Source organism: Haliotis rubra, unplaced genomic scaffold (assembly GCF_003918875.1).
Source record: "Haliotis rubra isolate DU_JTF1 unplaced genomic scaffold, ASM391887v1 Scf945, whole genome shotgun sequence".
In the NCBI taxonomy this organism is placed as follows: Eukaryota; Metazoa; Mollusca; class Gastropoda; order Lepetellida; family Haliotidae; genus Haliotis; species Haliotis rubra.
The window spans coordinates 139,955-162,717 of record NW_025767685.1 but is presented as its reverse complement, the minus strand read 5'-3'; the positions used below and the strand labels follow the sequence as shown (position 1 = coordinate 162,717).

Below are 22,763 nucleotides of genomic sequence, written 5' to 3'. Positions count from 1 at the left end.
TCTGTGCCTAAGATTCATAAGAATAGATGATTTTCATAGGAAGCCTACCCTTACCCAAACACTATGCAAAATCTAAACCGTAAACCTAAACCCCTTGAAATAATTATTGAATCCACAAGTTTCAAACAGGACACGCCTTGTTATGGCCACTTTGAGCTGGATATGTCAGCCAGGTTGTTTATGGCCCCCCAATTGACCGTGTAGTGTCCCTCATCGTGACTAGGACACACCAGCCTGAAGACCGTACTGAGTCACCAGCGGAACGCCACTTTCTTATCTCGATTGTAAATGACCAGAACGGAAGTGACGTCAGTGTTGACATTCGTTTGCCAGGTAAAATTGCTACCTGGATTATTGTGGGAGATTAGCAGGATATGGATTAACGAGGGCGTCCACCCTTAGGTGATCCTGGATTAATGACTAACTAAGATGTAGGATCGGCGAAGCGGGACAGGTATGATTGTGTATCGCGACGAGATGGAGAAGTGGACCCACACCTGTGTCCTGTGGCTCTGCGTTATTGGGTCAGGTGAGTGTGTACATCCCTCCACCTCTCAAGGTTCACCTCAAGGATCCACATGTCAGTATGGTCATGCATGTTGAACGTGTTCCAATCACAGTCTCATGCTTTCTGTCTAATGTCAGGACACAGGTGACACGGCTGAGTTTGGGCGACATGTTTCCTGTTCATGTTTATGAACTTACCGAACGTGTGGGGAAGATTAGGTGTGGTCAGCGGGAGTCCAGTCTCACATTAGAACTTGTTCCTGTTGTTCTGTGGTTTCCGATGGGCACGGGTACCTGCAAAACTGCTTATGCAGTGTAAAGCTTCACTCACTCACTAACTCACTCATGAGTACCTCAAAGATATCCCTTATGCAGTGTAAAGCATCACTCACTCACTAACTCACTCGTGAGTACCTCAAAGATATCCCTTATGCAGTTTAAAGCATCACTCTCTCACTAAATCTCTCGTGAGTACCTTAAAGATATCCCTTATGCAGTTTAAAGCATCACTCATTAACTCACTCGTGAGTACCTCAAAGATATCCCTTATGCAGTTTAAAGCATCACTAACTCACTCACTAACTCACTCGTGAGTACCTCAAAGATATCCCTTATGCAGTTTAATGCATCACTCACTCACTAACTCACTCGTGAGTACCTCAAAGATATTCCTTATACAGTTTAAAGCATCACTCACTCACTAACTCACTCGTGAGTACCTCTAAGATATCCCTTATACAGTTTAATGCATCACTCACTCACTAACTCACTCGTGAGTACCTCAAAGATATCCCTTATACAGTTTAATGCATCACCCACTCACTAACTCACTCGTGAGTACCTCAAAGATATCCCTTATGCAGTTTAATGCATCACTCACTCACTAACTCACTCGTGAGTACCTCAAAGATATCCCTTATACAGTTTAAAGCATCACTCACTCACTAATTCACTCGTGAGTACCTCAAAGATATTCCTTATGCAGTTTAAAGCATCACTCACTAACTCACTCGTGAGTACCTCAAAGACATCCCTTATGCAGTTTAATGCATCACTCACTCACTCACTAAATCACTCGTGAGTACCTCAATGATATCCCTTATGCAGTTTAAAGCATCACTCACTCACTCACTCGTGAGTACCTCAAAGATATCCCTTATGCAGTGTAAAGCATCACTCACTAACTCACTCGTGAGTACCTCAAAGACATCCCTTATGCAGTTTAAAGCATCACTCACTCACTAACTCACTCGTGAGTACCTCAAAGATATCCCTTATGCAGTTTAAAGCATCACTAACTCACTCACTAACTCACTCGTGAGTACCTCAAAGATATCCCTTATGCAGTTTAATGCATCACTCACTCACTAACTCACTCGTGAGTACCTCAAAGATATTCCTTATACAGTTTAAAGCATCACTCACTCACTAACTCACTGTGGTGAGTACCTCAAAGATATCCCTTATGCAGTTTAATGCATCACTCACTCACTAACTCACTCGTGAGTACCTCAAAGATATCCCTTATACAGTTTAAAGCATCACTCACTCACTAATTCACTTTCGTGAGTACCTCAAAGATATTCCTTATGCAGTTTAAAGCATCACTCACTAACCTCACATCGTGAGTTTAATGCCTCAAAGACATCCCTTATGCAGTTTAATGCATCACTCACTCACTCACTGCGTGAGTACCTCACTCACTAACTCACTAACTCATTGAGTACCTCAATGATATCCCTTATGCAGTTTAAAGCATCACTCACTCACTCACTCGTGAGTACCTCAAAGATATCCCTTATGCAGTGTAAAGCATCACTCACTCACTAACTCACTCGTGAGTACCTCAAAGACATCCCTTATGCAGTTTAAAGCATCACTCACTCACTAACTCACTCGTGAGTACCTCAAAGATATCCCTTATGCAGTTTAAAGCATCACTCACTCACTAACTCACTCGTGAGTACCTCAAAGATATCCCTTATGCAGTTTAAAGCATCACTCACTCACTAACTCACTCGTGAGTACCTCAAAGATATCCCTTATGCAGTTTAAAGCATCACTCACTAACTCACTCGTGAGTACCTCAAAGACATCCCTTATGCAGTTTAAAGCATCACTCACTCACTAACTCACTCGTGAGTACCTCAAAGATATCCCTTATGCAGTTTAAAGCATCACTCACTCACTAACTCACTCGTGAGTACCTCAAAGATATCCCTTATACAGTTTAAAGCATCACTCACTCACTAACTCACTCGTGAGTACCTCAAAGATATCCCTTATGCAGTTTAAAGCATCACTCACTACCTCACTCGTGAGTACCTCAAAGATATCCCTTATGCAGTTTAAAACATCACTCACTAACTCACTCGTGAGTACCTCAAAGATATCCCTTATGCAGTTTAAAGCATCACTCACTCACTAACTCATTCATGTGGGTACCTGGAACATATCCCAGAATTTTTTAGCATAAAGCACAACTGATGTGTAAGGGGACGTGCTGACATAGATCAGCTAAGATGCTTACAGTTCCATCTTACCGTGAAGAATTGTGTTAGAACTGGTCCAGCAACCATGCTGGTAGTAAGTGACTAACGGGGATCGGATGGTCAGACACGCTGACTTGGTTGACACATGTCATCTTATCCCAATTGTGTAGATCGATGCTCATGCTGTTGATCACTGGATATAGCTGGAATATTGCTGAAGTGCCACGACAAACCAACCAACACTTTCACCTGGTAATTAATCTTAAGTGTATTCATGTAACCCTTCAGTTATTTTACTCAAAATGCTGCAAAATATTTATTTTTTTTATAACTTTTTATTTTTGTTGCATTTTTACTAATATCTAACAAAAAGATAAATGGCAACATGGCTAGTACTTGTAGAATGTGTCGATATTTGAATTTATGGAGGTTGCATAGTTAAAGTACTGTCGGAAATGCTAGAAAAATGCTTTTTGACTTATATTTAAAATTCAGAGGTATTACAGTTACTTAAATAACAAATATCACTTCAAGAAACATCTACCTAATGTAGACCGGGGGAATAAATTTAGAGACATGCTCTAAACTGTGTTTTTACTGATGAAAATACCAAAAACTTAGAAAAATAAGGGGTAGTTGGACGTTATTTGAAACAAACATTAACTGCCTGTGTTACGTCATCAGCACGCACGGTATCGACAGGTGAAATTGACACCAGAGCACACCTCGGGCGAGGGGTCATCTCAATAGATGTTTTCTGCAAAATGTGTACTATGTGTACGTATAGTATACGCATCAGTTATGTAAGGGATCATTTGTGTATGTGTGTTTGTTGTGACATAAACATACGAATTACTGTACATTGGAAAGAATCCTATCACTTGTGGTATCTTATCGATTGATTGTAGAAATGTGCAACGTTTTAATAAATGTTTTGCATGTCAACAGTATAGTTCATTGAAAAAATATGGATGTAATTCGGTCAGTTTAATCTAGTTGTGAACATTGGCCAAAGATATATTATATATATTTTTCTTCTCTTAAAGTTTGTAGACCGTCCGTCTAAGCACTCCCTTGTCAAAGTTGTCAAGGATGGTTTTACGTCTCGGTTTTGCATATGAGACGGTCCCTGTCTTGTCTGATTTGTTTACAATATTGTAAACTTGTTGGTAAGACATGCCAACAGCTCTACAAGTTCTGTAATAAACCCTCTCTACACTAATGAAAGGTTTACCTCTGTCTTTTTAAGCAGAAAAAAACTATAAACCTTTGCAACAATCGACTGCAAATCGTTGGCCATAGTGCACGCTGTGATAAAGATGTGCATGCATGACGGGAAACCTATTTATCAAGACTTAACATTTATATTAATATTTCTTCAATACAGAAAACGATAATTAAGTAAAGTAACACAAACATTAAACATTTATTTGTTTAGGAAAAACGTTAATTCATATTTTTACACCACCTGTATTATTAGCATAAATGTAAAGACTATTTCAGATTTCTGTTGTTGAACTCTGAATAAATCTTAAGTTGCTGTTTTGGTACCAAATTCTCTCCTGTAAACTGCCCTTTAAATGCATGGGGATGTTAAATCGATTGAAATAAAAATTAGGTAGACAATAGGCAAGTTGATATATTGACAACATAGTACATTTATCACCTTTATAAAGATACTAAGGCTAAAAAGCATTTTTCTAGCATTTCCGACAGTACTATAGTTAGTCTATAATACTCAGTTAGCTTCCTTTGGATTTCTTTGAATTCTGGCACTTTTGTTTGTGATCTTCTGGTGAATACATGATGTTTGGTTGTTAATGTGGTGATGTTAAGGGGTTATTATTCCTTTCAGTATAGCCAAGGAAAACAATATCTTTTGAGGTTTTCATATTTATCTGAGCTTCTGATAGCAGCCAGTTTACATTTGATTCACACATACCAGGCTCCTACAACAAAAGGCTTGTGAAAACGAGTTAGTTCCACCCCATGATAACAGTAATTAATCAATCAACTAAATTACTAATTATTGGTTGATACTTTGATGTGTTTTTTTTAACTCAACTGATAATTCTTGTTGCTTCTGTTTGCATGTTACACAACACGTAACACATTTACCAAGTCCGAGGAATGTGTCCGTCAGACCTGAGGGTACATAGCTGAGTAATTACCCCAGATGAGTAATTACCCCTGTCCAAACCCTTGTACACCCTTGTATACCAGTCCAAACCCTTGTACACCCTTGTATAACTGTCCAAACCCTTGTACACCCTTGTATACCTGTCCAAACCCTTGTACACCCTTGTATACCTGTCCAAACCCTTGTACACCCTTGTCTATCTGTCTAAACCCTTGTACACCCTTGTATACCTGTCCAAACCCTTGTACACCCTTGTATTCTTGTACACCCTTGTATAACTGTCTAAACCCTTGTACACCCTTGTATACCTGTCCAAACCATTGTACACCCTTGTATAACTGTCTAAACCCTTGTACACCCTTGTATACCTGTCCAAACCATTGTACACCCTTGTATACCTGTCCAAACCCTTGAACACCCTTGTATAACTGTCTAAACCCTTGTACACCCTTGTATACCTGTCCAAACCCTTGTACACCCTTGTATACCTGTCCAAACCCTTGTATACTTGTACACCCTTGTATACCCTTGTATACCTGTCCAAACCCTTGTAAACCCTTGTATACTTGTACACCCTTGTATACCCTTGTATACCTGTCCAAACCCTTGTAAACCCTTGTATACTTGTACACCCTTGTACACCCTTGTATACCTGTCCAAACCCTTGTACACCCTTGTACACCCTTGTATACCTGTCCAAACCCTTGTACACCCTTGTATACCTGTCCAAACCCTTGTATATCTGTATTATGATAAGGGTCTGGGGTCCAAGTGATGGTTCCGGTAAAACACCTTATCTAACTGGCGTGCTGGTCTGCTTGGGGGAATTAACTCAGCAAAAGAGTCCGAAGTCACAAGAAGCTAATCACAATTTTATTTACAAGAACGGAGTAACATGGGGTGGCCACAGAGAGTCGGTACAACCCTCTGGGCTGAGGGCTAGAGCTGACCTGTGTTGGGAGTCTAAACCCTACTCATGGACAAATGAAGATAGAGACATTTTATCTACAATTAAAACAATAAAGAGATTATGATTGGTTGACTGATACAAAAAATGGGTGTAACCTACATTAGCCTATCAAATACAGAATATACTAAATGGGGTGGGTCCTTCAATGACCAGACAGGGCAATCACTCTTAATCCTTGTTAATCCTAGTTTAACTGGCACTAATCTCGATGGCACTTGACAACTAGTGTCATCAGGTAACACAATGTGAAATGACTTGACACAAAATTACCTACCTAGAGCTTAACAGTACAGTTTATTGAGGAGACCTTGTACCTTTTGCAGGTATATGGCTATCTGGCGACCACAGGTAAATATCGGGAGTGAATATTGATATGGTATGTCGGGTCTGTGACATTCGTGTGATACACAGTATTCAAATGTGTACATGCCATTAGGTAATGTTGTACGTCTGGATTCATAGATTGGATATACATCTGGATCAATCTCATCTCCAGGGTCGTTAGTTTCGAACCACTTACAGAGATCATTCCAGCTGTCATTGATGTACTCTTGTATGAGTTGGGGAGGAACAGATTCAAAATAAGTTGTTTGGATCACGAGAGGATCATTTTTTGTCGTAGCTATACAAGACCTTGACATAGCAGTCTCCTTGAACTATTTCTATGCCCACAATTCTCTTTACGTCTTTGCTCGAATTCTCAGTAGGTGCCTTGGTACCATTGGATATGGTTCGACGTCTAATTCTGGTTCCGTGAGTGGTCGATTGCTGTTTGAAATTCTTTGACAGCACATTGACTGATTGATTGTCTTGTGCTGACTCTCTTTGGTTAAAGAATTTGTGATTTTTCATTGGCCCGTTTTAAATTCGTTTTCCCGACATATTTTTTCTTGACATGAAATTCTCTTGAATTGAGTCGGAATGGTGCTGCCATATTCCCATGTGTTTCCTCTTTCTGGATCTGTCCATTTCACTCTGTAGTAGATTTTGTTGTTTGCTCTCTTGGAAGCAAGAATTGAGTGAATGTCATCAGGATTGAAAACCTTGGCGTCATTGCTTGACGCTGGTTGTTGTGCTGGTTGTTGAACCTGACTTGATCCTGATTGTGGCCTTGACTTTGGCTGATGATGTTTGCTGTTTAGTCCTCTTTTTCCCTTGTTTGTATTTCCTTTCTTCTTGGTTGGGTTACTTGGACCTGGGAGGCTCTGTTTCTGGTTTGGAACAGTTGTACTTGGTCCTGCTGAGCTTTCCTGAATTCCTTTCTTCTCTTGATTAGGATTCCTTGGATTTCCTGCCTTAGTTTTTGAATTGACTTCCTTACCTTTAGGTGATTGATCCTGGGTTGAACCTGTTGACTCTGCATTGTTGCTGTCAAGTTGTGGATAGCTCATTGGTTCCTCATTGTCATCTATGATGCCTGAATCCATATTGTTGCTGTTGTTGAGGTATGGTTCTGGTGGATACTGTGGACGATCAGCTGGATCGAAATATGGCTTCAAACGGTTAGCATGGACCAATGGTTTGTGTGCACTTTGTCGTCAGAACTTGAGTAGTTTGTAGGTGAAATTTGGACCTAAATGAACAATGTAATAACTGCCATACCACTTTTTGTTAACTTGTTGCAGAGGCCTTTTTCTACTTTTGACAATATAGCCAAACTCTTTGACCTGGGGAGAAATCTGGCTCTTTAGCCTTACGATTGTATTGCTCTGAATACACCTCCTTTGCTCGAGCAGTGTTTTCAGCTGCAATAGTCCTTATAATTTCTAGCTCCTCAAGCAAATTTGAAAGATAGCTTTTGTTGTTATGGCCTAAATTTTCCTTTGGAATTAAAGAAACATCTTGTGGAGCTCTCATTTCTCGGCGAAATAGCATAACAAAGGGGACTTTTGAGTTGATGAATTTGGAGCCATCCGATAGGCCATCATGATGCCTGGAAGAAACCGGGCCAATCATTTTGAGTTTTGTTACAATAGGCTCTTAGTGATTGATTGATGTAGGAATTGAGCCTTTCTACACAGCTATTTGTTTGGGGATGGTATGGGCTGGTATGAGTGAATTTGATAGCCAAAAGTTCACAAATAGCCTTGATTAATTTTGACATGAAGTTCTGACCTCGGTCTGAAATTAAGGTCCTTGGAGCGCCATACCGACAAAATATTTCTCTCACGAGAACATCTGCCACCTCAGTGGCTTCTTGGAGTTCTCAGGCTTCACACCATCTAGATGCTGCATCGGTGATGACCAAAATGTGCTTGTACTTGTCTGGTGTTGTTGGCAAGGGACCAAGGATGTCTACATGCCACCTGGTGAAGACCTCTTCCACAGGTAATGGACGTAGGGGTGCCTTCTTGCTGTGGTAATGCCTCTTGGTCTGTTGACACACTTCACATGTCTGGACATACGTTGCAATTTCGGTGTACATCTTTGGCCAGTAGTATTTTGGTCTCATGGTGTTGTGCATCCTTTCCTTTCCATGGTGACAACCGCCAAACTGAGAATCGTGGTAGGATCTCAGGACCTGGTTCCTGAGAGTTCTTGGAACTTCTGCGAGCTGTTTAATGAATTTGTCCGCATGACCCTTCTGTCTCTGTGGAACAAATCTGTATAGGATTCCTTCATCTATTTCAAAGTTGCCTGCTTCAATAAGGACCTTTTGGCGGTCCTTTTCATTTTCTGGAAGGACATCATCTTCTTTGTAGTCAAAAATTTTGGTAAAATCTGGACAAATTCTTTGTAGATGGCGTAAGTTGGGATGTGCATTAATATTTACCTCAACCATTGTGGCTTGTGTGACATCATCACTTGTAGCATGTAATGCTGCAACAACGTTTGCTGGTACTGTTTGGTAGTCCTCTTCATATTCAAAGGTGACAGACAAATGACTTGTCTTTGATTCACTATCTAAGTGATTAATACTTGGGATGCAATCATCCTCAGTCTGAGTTGATTGGGTGACCTGTGAGGATAATTGCAGGCTTGCTGAAATGCTGGTATGGCTTCTTTGCTCAAGTGAAGTTACTGTAAAGACGGTTTTCTCAGCATCTTCTTCTGTTTGACTCTGACAGTTAATATTTTGCTCATATTCCCTGCGTGAGAGCGCATCGGCATTCCCGTTGGCTTTGCCGCTGCGATGAACAATATCAAAAGTGTAGGTAGACAGTTCTAAAGACCATCGCCCTAACCTACCTGTGGCGTCCTTGATGGATTTGAGCCATTTTAAGGCGATGTGGTCTGTGTAGACAGTGAATTTGGAATTTGCAAGGTATGGACGAAATGATCTAATGGCTTCAACTAAAGCTAAACCTTCTTTTTCTGTGATGCTCCAATTCTTCTCGCTGCCATGAAGAGCTCTGCCTCCAAAAGCTATAGGATGTTCATTATCCTTCTCATCTTTTTGACTCAAGACAAACCCTATGCTCATATCGCTGGCATCAGTTGCGAGAAAAAATTCTTTGTCAAAGTCTGGATAAGCCAGAACAGGTGTGTTACACATAGCATCTTTGAGTGTGTTGAAAGCCTGATCACACTCAAGTGACCACTGGAACTTTGGTTTCTTTCCAGTTTCTGCCTCTGAATGCTTTTTTAACAATGCATTCAATGGCACTGCTATTTTCGCATAATCTTTCACATACTTTCTGTAAAAGTTTGTGAGGCCTAAAAATGAGCGAACCTGTTTTTGTGATTTAGGTATTGGGAAGGTTTTAATTGCTTCGACCTTTTTGTCATCAACTTGAACACCTCCACATGATAAAACATGACCCAGAAATGAAACCTTGTCTGTTGCAAAATTGCATTTTGATGGCTTCAGTGTTAATTTTGCCTGTTTGAGATAGTAGAAGACTTGCTCCAAATGTTGGAGATGTTCTTCAAAGTTTTTGCTGTAGATTATCAAATCATCAATGTAAATCAACGCAACTTTGAAAAGCAATTTTCTTAGCACTTTGCTCATGAGTTGCTGAAAACAAAGTGGAGAATTAGACAAACCCTGGGGCAAACGTTTGAATTGATAAAGGCCTTGATGGGTGACAAAAGCAGTTTTATGCTTTGAGTCTTCGTGTAATGGCACTTGGAAGAAGCCATTGGCAAGATCTAACGTGGAAAAAATTGTAGCTTGGCTATTGCCGATGTGATCAACAACATCGTCAAAAACAGGGAGTGGCCATGACATGGGTAATGTGACAGAATTTAATTTTCTGTAGTCACAAACAAATCTATATGTGCCGTCACGTTTTTTAACTAAGATGATGGGGGCTGAATACATTGAAGTGGACTCCTCTATTAAATCATATTTGAGAAAATCTTCAACAAGTTCTTCAGTGACTTTTTGGAGATGAGGAGACTGACGATAAGGCCTACACTTAACAGGGGGATGGTTGCCCGTGTCAATGACATGCTCGTGCATGTCAGTTTTCCCTAAATCTGCAAGGCTTGTGGAAAACATGTCTCTGTTTTGTCCTAAAAAACCTGAGTAGTCTTTGTTGTTGGCCTGACGTCAGTTGTGTCTTGGTCAAGTCAAATCCTAAGTCTTGAGCAATTTTGACATAATCCCTAGTGTCATTGTCTGTTGTCTTAATGTCAGTGTTAACTGAATTTATTAAAGGTTGGTCACAGTCAATTTCAAAGATAGAGTGGCTGTCAATGTAACTAAATTTTCCTACAACTGTACCCTTATCTAAAACTTTTTCTTCTTGGGAAGGATTCATAAGCCTAAATGTAGCAGTTTTCTTATGCACTTTCGAGAGGGTCCTACCACCTGCTACTTCTGAATGAGCAGTGAGGGAGGCAATTGGTTCAATGAGGATGAGGGAATCATTGTTAACCTCAGGTAGTCTTACCTTGAAATGAATTTCACTCTGAGGGGGAATATATATCTGATCTATTGTTTTTGCTAATCCACAAATTTCTTGATCTGGATTGGCAATGAAATTGATATACTGCCTATCTGAGGTGCTGTTGCCTATTATGAGGGAATGGCAGCTATAATCTAAGACTGCATCGTTGTCATTGAGGAAGTTCTCACCTAGTAGGACTGACTTAGGTAATGAGGGCAGGACAGAGAATTTTGTGAAAATTCTTGATCTTCAATGACAAAATCTAACACAACTGAACCCAACACCTTGTGCACTCATACGCCCAACACCTTGAATTTGTGGAAAGGGTGAGTTTCCAAGTACAGGGTTGTTGAAAGCTTTGTTTAGAAAAGCAGACCGAAATGCAGCAAATGGATGCCCCTGTATCTATTAAACAAGTTGTTGTTTCAGTGCCAAATGTTACCTGAATTACACTTTTGGCAAGGGGGTAACTAAGGACACAATTGGAATTTCACTTCCACAGTTACTTTCCATACCAGACTCCATATTGGCCATGACACCTTATAGTATGTACCGTACTATAATTAAGAAAAGACAAGAAATCAACAATGTAAAGTAGTACTTTACAATTTTTGAAGACTTTTTCTTCCTTGGTTGGTGTCTTTACAGGAGTTGGTGGTCCTTAATCCAGTGTTGAGATCAGACGTGGATGCAGTCGCTTGTTATTCCATGTGTTCTTGTAGCTGGTTGTAGTTAGTTCCTGGGCTCCGAGGTTCAAAATCGCTTGATTCTCCGCCAACTATTATGATAAGGGTCTGGGGTCCAAGTGATGGTTCCGTAAAACACCTTATCTAACTGGCGTGCTGGTCTGCTTGGGGAATTAACTCAGCAAAAGAGTCCAAGTCACAAGAAGCTAATCACAATTTTATTTACAAGAACGGAGTAACATGGGGTGGCCACAGAGAGTCGGGTACAACCCTCTGGGCTGAGGGCTAGAGCTGACCTGTGTTGGGAGTCTAAACCCTACTCATGGACAAATGAAGATAGAGACATTTTATCTACAATTAAAACAATAAAGAGATTATGATTGGTTGACTGATACAAAAATGGGTGTAACCTCTACATTAGCCTATCAAATACAGAATATACTAAATGGGGTGGGTCCTTCAATGACCAGACAGGGCAATCACTCTTAATCCTTGTTAATCCTAGTTTAACTGGCACTAATCTCGATGGCACTTTTACTGGATGCTTGATGCTTACCCTGGGCTAGATCTCAATGAGCCTAATCTGATGTGTCAATTACAGGTGCTTGGATTACAATAGATGCATTTAATCGTCTGGTCATAACTCTGAATTACTGAAAGGGTTGCTAACAGCTTGAGTCCTCAATACCTTAGGCTAGGATTTTGTCTTGGATATCTGTGAAATTGTGTAGTCGTAATTTATACCTTTTTCAATAGTATGTCTGTGAGATGAGTTTTACAACTTTTGACTGGAGTCTTTCTCTAAGCTATTACTAATATTCTATATTTATATTTTCCTAATATCTGAATCCTAATATATTGCTTGTAGTGGTAATAATGAATAATGAATTTTGTATGAACTATTATCCCATGATATCTGTCTAAACCCTTGTAAACCCTTGTATACCTGTCCAAACCCTTGTACACCCTTGTGTACCTATCCAAACCCTTGTACACCCTTGTATACCTGTCCAAACCCTTGTACACCCTTGTATATCTGTCCACACCCTTGTATACCTGTCCAAACCCTTGTACACCCTTGTCTATCTGTCTAAACCCTTGTACACCCTTGTATACCTGTCCAAACCCTTGTACACCCTTGTATTCTTGTACACCCTTGTATAACTGTCTAAACCCTTGTACACCCTTGTATACCTGTCCAAACCATTGTACACCCTTGTATAACTGTCTAAACCCTTGTACACCCTTGTATACCTGTCCAAACCATTGTACACCCTTGTATACCTGTCCAAACCCTTGTACACCCTTGTATAACTGTCCAAACCCTTGTACACCCTTGTATACCTGTTCAAACCCTTGTACACCCTTGTCTATCTGTCTAAACCCTTGTACACCCTTGTATACCTGTCCAAACCCTTGTACACCCTTGTATTCTTGTACACCCTTGTATAACTGTCTAAACCCTTGTACACCCTTGTATACCTGTCCAAACCATTGTACACCCTTGTATAACTGTCTAAACCCTTGTACACCCTTGTATACCTGTCCAAACCATTGTACACCCTTGTATACCTGTCCAAACCCTTGAACACCCTTGTATAACTGTCTAAACCCTTGTACACCCTTTGTATACCTGTCCAAACCCTTGAACACCCTTGTATAACTGTCCAAACCCTTGTACACCCTTGTATACCTGTCCAAACCCTTGTACACCCTTGTATACCTGTATAAACCCTTGTACACCCTTGTATACTTGTACACCCTTGTATACCTGTCCAAACCCATGTACACCCTTGTATACCTGTCCAAACCCTTGTATACTTGTACACCGTTGTATACCCTTGTATACCTGTCCCACCCCTTGTAAACCCTTGTATACTTGTACACCCTTGTATACCCTTGTATAACTGTCCAAACCCTTGTAAACCCTTGTATACTTGTACACCCTTGTACACCCTTGTATACCTGTCCAAACCCTTGTACACCCTTTTGTATACTGTGTACACCCTTGTACACCTTTTGTATAATGTGTCCAAACCCCTTGTACACCCTTTTTGTATACCTGTCTAAACCCTTGTACACCCTTGTATACCTGTCCAAACCCCTGTACACCCTTTTTGTATACCTGTCCAAACCCTTGTACACCCTTGTATACCTGTCCAAACCCTTGTACACCCTTGTATAACTGTCTAAACCCTTGTACACCCTTTTGTATACCTGTCCAAACCCTTTGTACACCCTTGTATACCTGTCCAAACCATTGTACACCCTTGTATAACTGTCTAAACCCCTTGTACACCCTTTTGTATACCTGTCCAAACCATTGTACACCCTTTTATATACCTGTCCAAACCCTTGTACACCCTTTGTATAACTGTCTAAACCCCTTGTACACCCTCTTGTATACCTGTCCAAACCCTTTTGTACACCCTTTTGTATACCTGTCCAAACCCTTTGTATACTTGTACACCCTTTGTATACCCTTGTATACCTGTCCAAACCCTTGTAAACCCTTGTATACTTGTACACCCTTGTATACCCTTGTATAACTGTCCAAAACCCTTGTAAACCCTTTTTGTATACTTGTCTACACCCTTTGTACACCCTTTTTGTATACCTGTCCAAACCCTTGTACACCCTTTTATACCTGTCCAAACCCTTGTACACCCCTGTATACCTGTCCAAACCCTTGTACACCCTTTGTATGTATACCTGTCCAAACCCTTGTATACCTGTAAACCCCACCTTTGTATACCTGTATAAACCCTTGTACACCCTTGTATACTTGTACACCCTTGTATACCTGTCCAAACCCTTGTACACCCTTGTATACCTGTCCAAACCCTTGTATACTTGTACACCGTTGTATACCCTTGTATACCTGTCCCACCCCTTGTAAACCCTTGTATACTTGTACACCCTTGTATACCCTTGTATAACTGTCCAAACCCTTGTAAACCCTTGTATACTTGTACACCCTTGTACACCCTTGTATACCTGTCCAAACCCTTGTACACCCTTGTATACCTGTCTAAACCCTTGTATACCTGTCCAAACCCCTGTACACCCTTGAATACCTGTCCAAACCCTTGTAAACCCTTTGTATACTTGTACACCCTTGTATACCCTTGTATAACTGTCCAAACCCTTGTAAACCCTTGTATACTTGTACACCCTTGTACACCCTTGTATACCTGTCCAAACCCTTGTACACCCTTGTATACCTGTCCAAACCCTTGTATACCTGTCCAAACCCCTGTACACCCTTGTATACCTGTCCAAACCCTTGTACACCCTTGTATACCTGTCCAAACCCTTGTATATCTGTCTAAACCCTTGTAAACCCTTGTATACCTGTCCAAACCCTTGTACACCCTTGTATACCTGTCCAAACCCTTGTACACCCTTGTATAACTGTCCAAACCCTTGTACACCCTTGTATATCTGTCCACACCCTTGTATACCTGTCCAAACCCTTGTACACCCTTGTCTATCTGTCTAAACCCTTGTACACCCTTGTATACCTGTCCAAACCCTTGTACACCCTTGTATACCTGTCTTGTACACCCTTGTATTGTATAACCTGTCTAAACCCTTGTACACCCTTTTCTCTATCTGTCCAAACCCTTGTAAACCCTTTTTTGTATACTGTCTGTACACCCTTTGTACACCCTTGTATACCTGTCCAAACCCTTGTACACACCCTTTTGTATACCTGTCCAAACCCTTGTATACCTGTCCAAACCCCTGTAAACCCTTTTGTATACCTGTCCAAACCCTCTTTGTACACCCTTGTATACCTGTCCAAACCCCTTGTATATCTGTAAACCCTTGTAAACCCTTTGTATACCTGTCCAAACCCTTTGTACACCCTTTGTGTACCTATCCAAACCCCTTTGTACACCCTTTGTATACCTGTCCAAACCCTTGTACACCCTTTTGTATACCTGTCCAAACCCTTTGTACACCCTTGTATACCTGTCCACACCCTTGTATACCTGTCCAAACCCTTGTACACCCTTGTCTATCTGTCTAAACCCTTTGTACACCCTTTTTGTATACCTGTCCAAACCCTTTTGTACACCCTTGTATTCTTGTACACCCTTGTATAACTGTCTAAACCCCTTTGTACACCCTTTGTATACCTGTCCAAACCATTGTACACCCTTTTGTATAACTGTCTAAACCCTTGTACACCCTTTTGTATACCTGTCCAAACCATTGTACACCCTTTGTATACCTGTCCAAACCCTTTGAACACCCTTTGTATAACTGTCTAAAACCCTTGTACACCCTTTAGTATACCTGTCCAAACCCTTGTACACCCTTGTTTTGTATACCTGTCCAAACCCTTTGTATACTTGTACACCCCTTGTATACCCTTTTGTATACCTGTCCAAACCCTTTGTAAACCCTTTTGTATACTTGTACACCCTTGTATACCCTTGTATAACTGTCCAAACCCTTTTGTAAACCCTTTTGTATACTTGTACACCCTTGTACACCCTTTTGTATACCTGTCCAAACCCCTTTGTACACCCTTTTTGTATACCTGTCCAAACCCTTGTATACCTGTCCAAACCCCTTTGTACACCCTTTGTATACCTGTCCAAACCCTTGTACACCCTTTGTATACCTGTCCAACCTCTTTGTATACCTGTCCAAACCCTTTGTAAACCCTTTTTGTATACTTGTAACCCTTTGTAAACCCTTTTTGTACCCTTGTCCAAACCCTTTTGTACACCCTCTTGTATACCTATCCAAACCTCTTTGTACACCTTTGTATACCTGTCCAAACCCTTGTACACCCTTGTATACCTGTCCAAACCCTTGTATACCTGTCCAAACCCCCTGTACACCCTTGTATACCTGTCCAAACCCTCTTTGTACACCCTTTTGTATACCTGTCCAAACCCTCTTGTACACCCTTTGTATATCTGTCTAAAACCCTTGTAAACCTCTTTGTATACCTGTCCAAACCCTTGTACACCCTTTTGTGTACTCTATCCAAACCCTTGTACACCCTTTGTATATACCTGTCCAAACCCCTTGTACACCCTTTTGTATACCTGTCCAAACCCTTGTACACCCTTGTATATTCTGTCCACACCCTTGTATACCTGTCCAAACCCTTTGTACACCCTTTGTCTATCTGTCTAAAACCCTTGTACACCCTTTGTATACCTGTCCAAACCCTTTGTACACCCTTTTTGTATTCTTGTACACCCTCTTTGTATAACTGTTCTAAACCCCTTTGTACACCCTTGTATACCTGTCCAAACCATTGTACACCCTTGTATAACTGTCTAAACCCTTGTACACCTCTTTTGTATACCTGTCCAAACCATTGTACACCCTTGTATATACCTGTCCAAACCCTTGTACACCCTTTTGTATAACTGTCTAAACTCCTTTGTACACCCTTGCATACCTGTCCAAACTCTTGTACACCCTTTGTATACCTGTCCAAACCCTTTGTATACACCCCTTGTATACTTGTATACCTGTCCAAACCCTGTATACCCTTGTATACCTGTCCAAACCCTTGTATACCTGTCCAAACCCTCCCTTTGTATACTTGTACAAACCTTACTTGTATACCTTTTTGTATAACTGTCCAAACCCTTTGTAAACCCTTGTAAACCCTTGTATACTTGTACACCCTTGTACACCCTTGTATACCTGTCCAAACCCTTTGTACACCCTTATACCTGTCCAAACCCTTGTATACCCTGTATACCAAAACCCTTGTACACCCTTGTATACCTGTCCAAACCCTTGTACACCCTTGTATAACTGTCTAAACCTCCTGTACACCCTTTGTATACCTGTCCAAACCCTTGTACACCCTTTGTATACCTGTCCAAACCCTTTGTATACTTGTACACCCTTTGTATACCCCTTTTGTATACCTGTCCCAAACCCTTGTAAACCCTTGTATACTTGTACACCCTCTTGTATACCCTTTTTTGTATAACTGTCCAAACCTCTTGTAAACCCTTTTTGTATACTTGTACACCCTTTTGTACACCCTCTTTGTGTATACCTGTCCAAACCCTTGTACACCCTTTTTTGTATACCTGTCCAAACCCTTGTATACCTGTCCAAACCCCTGTACACCCTTGTATACCTGTCCAAACCCTTGTACACCCTTGTATACCTGTCCAAACCCTTGTATATCTGTCTAAACCCTTGTAAACCCTTTTTGTATACCTGTCCAAACCTCTTGTACACCCTTTGTGTACCTATCCAAACCCTCTTGTACACCCTTTTGTATACCTGTCCAAACCCCTTGTACACCCTCTTGTATAACTGTCCAAACCCTTGTACACCTTTTTGTATACCTGTCCAAACCCTTGTACACCCTTTTTGTATACCTGTCCAAACCCTTTGTACACCCTTTGTCTATCTGTCTAAACCCTTGTACACCCTTGTATACCTGTCCAAACCCTTGTACACCCTTGTATTCTTGTACACCCTTGTATAACTGTCTAAACCCTTGTACACCCTTTGTATACCTGTCCAAACCATTGTACACCCTTTTTGTATAACTGTCTAAACCCTTTGTACACCCTTTTGTATACCTGTCCAAACCATTGTACACCCTTGTATACCTGTCCAAACCCTTTGTATACCCTCTTTGTATAACTGTCCAAACCCCTTGTACACCCTTTGTATACCTGTCCAAACCCTTGTACACCCTTTTGTATTCTTGTACACCCTTGTATAACTGTCTAAAACCCTTGTACACCCTTTTTGTATACCTGTCCAAACCATTGTACACCCTTTTGTATAACTGTCTAAACCTCTTGTACACCCTTTTGTATACCTGTCCAAACCATTGTACACCCTTGTATACCTGTCCAAACCCTTGTACACCCTTTGTATAACTGTCTAAACCCCTTGTACACCCTTGTATACCTGTCCAAACCCTTGTACACCCTTGTATACCTGTCCAAACCCTTTGTAAACCCTTGTATACTTGTACACCTCTTGTATACCCTTTTTGTATAACTGTCCAAACCCCTTTGTAAACCCTTGTATACTTGTACACCCTTGTACACCCTTGTATACCTGTCCAAACCCTTTGTACACCCTTGTATACCTGTCCAAACCCTTGTATACCTGTCCAAACCCCTGTACACCCTTGTATACCTGTCCAAACCCTTGTACACCCTTGTATACCTGTCCAAACCCCTTGTATATCTGTCTAAACCCTTTGTAAACCCTTTATGTATACCTGTCCAAACCCTTGTACACCCTTGTGTACCTATCCAAACCCTTGTACACCCTTGTATACCTGTCCAAACCCTTGTACACCCTTGTATAACTGTCCAAACCCTTGTACACCCTTGTATACCTGTCCAAACCCTTGTACACCCTTGTATACTTGCAAACCCTTGTATACCTGTCCAAATCCTTGTACACCCTTGTATACCTGTCCAAACCCTTGTACACCCTTGTATAACTATCCAAACCCTTGTACACCCTTGTATACCTGTCCAAACCCTTGTACACCCTTGTATACCTGTCCAAACCCTTGTATACCTGTCCAAACCCTTGTACACCCTTGTATACCTGTCCAAACCCTTGTACACCCTTGTATAACTGTCTAAACCCTTGTACACCTTTGCATAACTGTCTAAACCCTTGTACACCCTTGTATACCTGTCTAAACCCTTGTACACCCTTGTATACCTGTTTAAATCCTTGTGTATCTGTATAAACCCATGTATACCTGTTTAAACCCATGTATAACTGTCTAAACCATTGTATACTTGTCTAAACCCGTGTATACCTGTATAAACCCTTGTATAACTGTCTAAACCTTTGTATAACTGTCTAAACCCTTGTATAACTGTCCAAACCCTTGTATACCTGTCCAAACCCTTGTATAACTGTCGAATGTTGTATAATCTTGTATACCTGTCAAAACCATGTCAAACATTCAGGACAGCACATCTGGCATTGTGTATCTGTGCTGTAGAAGATGATATTGTCCAACATTTAGGACAACACTTCCAGCAGAGTGCTGTTGTGCTGTAGAAGATTCGCTTGTCACATGTTTAAGACAGCACTTTTCATGTATTTCTGTTGCAGTGTGTGGACAGTGCTACGACCACCCGCTACACATCACCATCAGACAGACCACAAGCATCTCACTCCCCACCCACGCAGGACACTATGGCAGGTACGTCAACACGGTGGGGTCACGCTTCTGTCTTCACCAGCTGCAGTTGTCTCCCTTGTACAGACATCAATGTGTTTGACATATGTCTATGGAGATCCCATCTGTAGGAGTAAGTGTTGATGTTGGAGGGACCTACGATGTAGATGTAAGTGTTGACGTTGGAGTGACCTACGATGTTGGTGTAAGTGTTGATGTTTGAGTGACCTACGATGAAGGTGTAAGTGTTAATGTTGGAGTGACCTACAATGTAGGAGTAAGTGTTGATGTTGGAGTAATCTACGATGAAGGTGTAAGTGTTGATGTTGGAGTGACCTACAATGTAGGTGTAAGTGTTGATGTTGGAGTGATCTACAATGTAGGTGTAAGTGTTGATGTTGGAGTGACCTACGATGTAGGTGTAAGTGTTGATGTTGGAGTGACCTACGATGTAGGTGTAAGTGTTGATGTTGGAGTGATCTACGATGAAGGTGTAAGTGTTGATGTTGGAGTGACCTACGATGTAGGTGTAAGTGTTGATGTTGGAGTGACCTACAATGTAGGTGTAAGTGTTGATGTTGGAGTGACCTACGATGAAGGTGTAAGTGTTAATGTTGGAGTGACCTACAATGTAGGAGTAAGTGTTGATGTTGGAGTGATCTACGATGTAGGTGTAAGTGTTGATGTTGGAGTGATCTACGATGTAGGTGTAAGTGTTGATGTTGGAGTGATCTACGATGAAGGTGTAAGTGTTGATGTTGGAGTGACCTAACATGTAGGAGTAAGTGTTGATGTTGGAGTGATCTACGATGTAGGTGTAAGTGTTGATGTTGCAGGGACTTACGCTGTCTGTGGAACCTGACTTCAGGAAGTGGTGATCCTCTGCAACTGGAGTTCGAGACCTTCTCTCTGCAGGACTCCCCTGACTGCATCAACGACTACCTCGAGATCTACTCCAGCAGCGGGGACCTCGTGGACCGCTGGTGTGGTGATCTCTACCCAGAGTACATTGTCATTACCAGTGGGAGCATCATCTTCCACAGCGACGACAGGGTTGGCGAAAGAGGATTCGTCATCAACGTCAAGTATACGTGTATGTCACAGTGTCATCACATCCATCACAACCAAACATCACATCATCACAACAACACATCACATCCATCACATCCACACATCACATCATCACAACAACACATCACATCCATCCCAACCAAACATCACATCCATCCCAACCAAACATCACATCATCACAACCACACATCACATCCATCCCAACCAAACATCACATCATCACAACCACACATCACATCCATCACATCACATCATCACATCCACACATCACATCATCACAACCACACATCACATCATCACAACCACACATCACATCACCACAACCAAACATCACATCCATCCCAACCAAACATCACATCATCACAACCACACATCACAACCAAACATCACATCATCACATCCACACATCACATCTCACAACCACACATCACATCATCACAACCACACATCACATCACCACAACCAAACATCACATCCATCCCAACCAAACATCACATCCATTACATCACATCATCACATCATCACAACCACACATCACATCATCACAACCACACATCACATCATCACAACCACATCACATCACATCATCACAACCACACATCACATCATCACAACCACATATCACATCATCACAACCAAACATCACATCATCACAACCACACATCACATCCACACATCACATCATCACAACCAAACATCACATCATCACAACCACACATCACATCGATCACAACCAAACATCACATCATCATAACCACACATCACAACCAAACATCACATCATCACATCCACACATCACATCATCACAACCACACATCACATCATCACAACCACACATCACATCACCACAACCAAACATCACATCCATCCCAACCAAACATCACATCCATCACATCACATCATCACATCATCACAACCACACATCACATCATCACAACCACACATCACATCATCACAACCACACATCACATCATCACAACCACACATCACATCATCACAACCACACATCACATCCATCCATCACATCATCACAACCAAACATCACATCATCACAACCACACATCACATCCATCACAACCAAACATCACATCATCACAACCACACATCACAACCAAACATCACATCATCACAACCAAACATCACATCATCACAACCACACATCACATCATCACAACAACACATCACCAACCACACATCACACCATCACAACCACACATCACACATCATCACAACCACACATCACATCATCACAACCAAACATCACATCATCACAAATCCAAACATCACATCATCACAACCAAACATCACATCATCACAAACCACATCACAAATCCATCACAACCGCACATCACATCATCACAACCACACATCACATCATCACAACCGCACATCACATCCATCACAACAAAACATCACATCATCACAACCACACATCACATCCATCACATCCATCCATCACAACCACACATCACAACCACACATCACATCATCACAAACAAACATCACATCCATCCCAACCAAACATCACATCATCACAACCAAACATCACATCCATCACAACCACACATCACATCCATCACAACTAAACACAACCACATCACATCACATCATCACAAATCCAAACATCACATCCATCCCATCACAAAACATCCAAACATCACATCCATCACAACCAAACATCACATCATCACAACCAAACATCACATCATCCCAACCATCACATACATCATCATCACACATCCAAACATCACATCCATCCTAACCAAACATCACATCATCACAACCAAACATCACATCATCACAAATCCAAACATCACATCATCACAAAATCAAACATCACATCCATCAAACATAATCCAAACATCACATCACAAATCCAAACATCACATCATCAC

The 22,763-nt window shown here is 41.2% G+C and overlaps 1 protein-coding gene across 2 annotated transcripts in view; it reads left to right on the top strand.

The window, feature by feature from the left end:
* Window positions 1–297: 297 nt before the first annotated feature.
* The window catches only part of LOC124264807 (cubilin-like), a 142,024-nt gene continuing 119,558 nt past the window's right edge, over window positions 298–22,763 (top strand). For both annotated transcript variants that reach the window (XM_046699598.1, XM_046699597.1), the window contains exons 1-3: window positions 298–529; window positions 19,731–19,821; window positions 20,634–20,890. In XM_046699598.1, coding sequence (XP_046555554.1) covers window positions 457–529; window positions 19,731–19,821; window positions 20,634–20,890 — 421 coding nt within the window. In that variant the 5' untranslated portion in view covers window positions 298–456. The remainder of the gene's footprint in view (window positions 530–19,730; window positions 19,822–20,633; window positions 20,891–22,763) is intronic.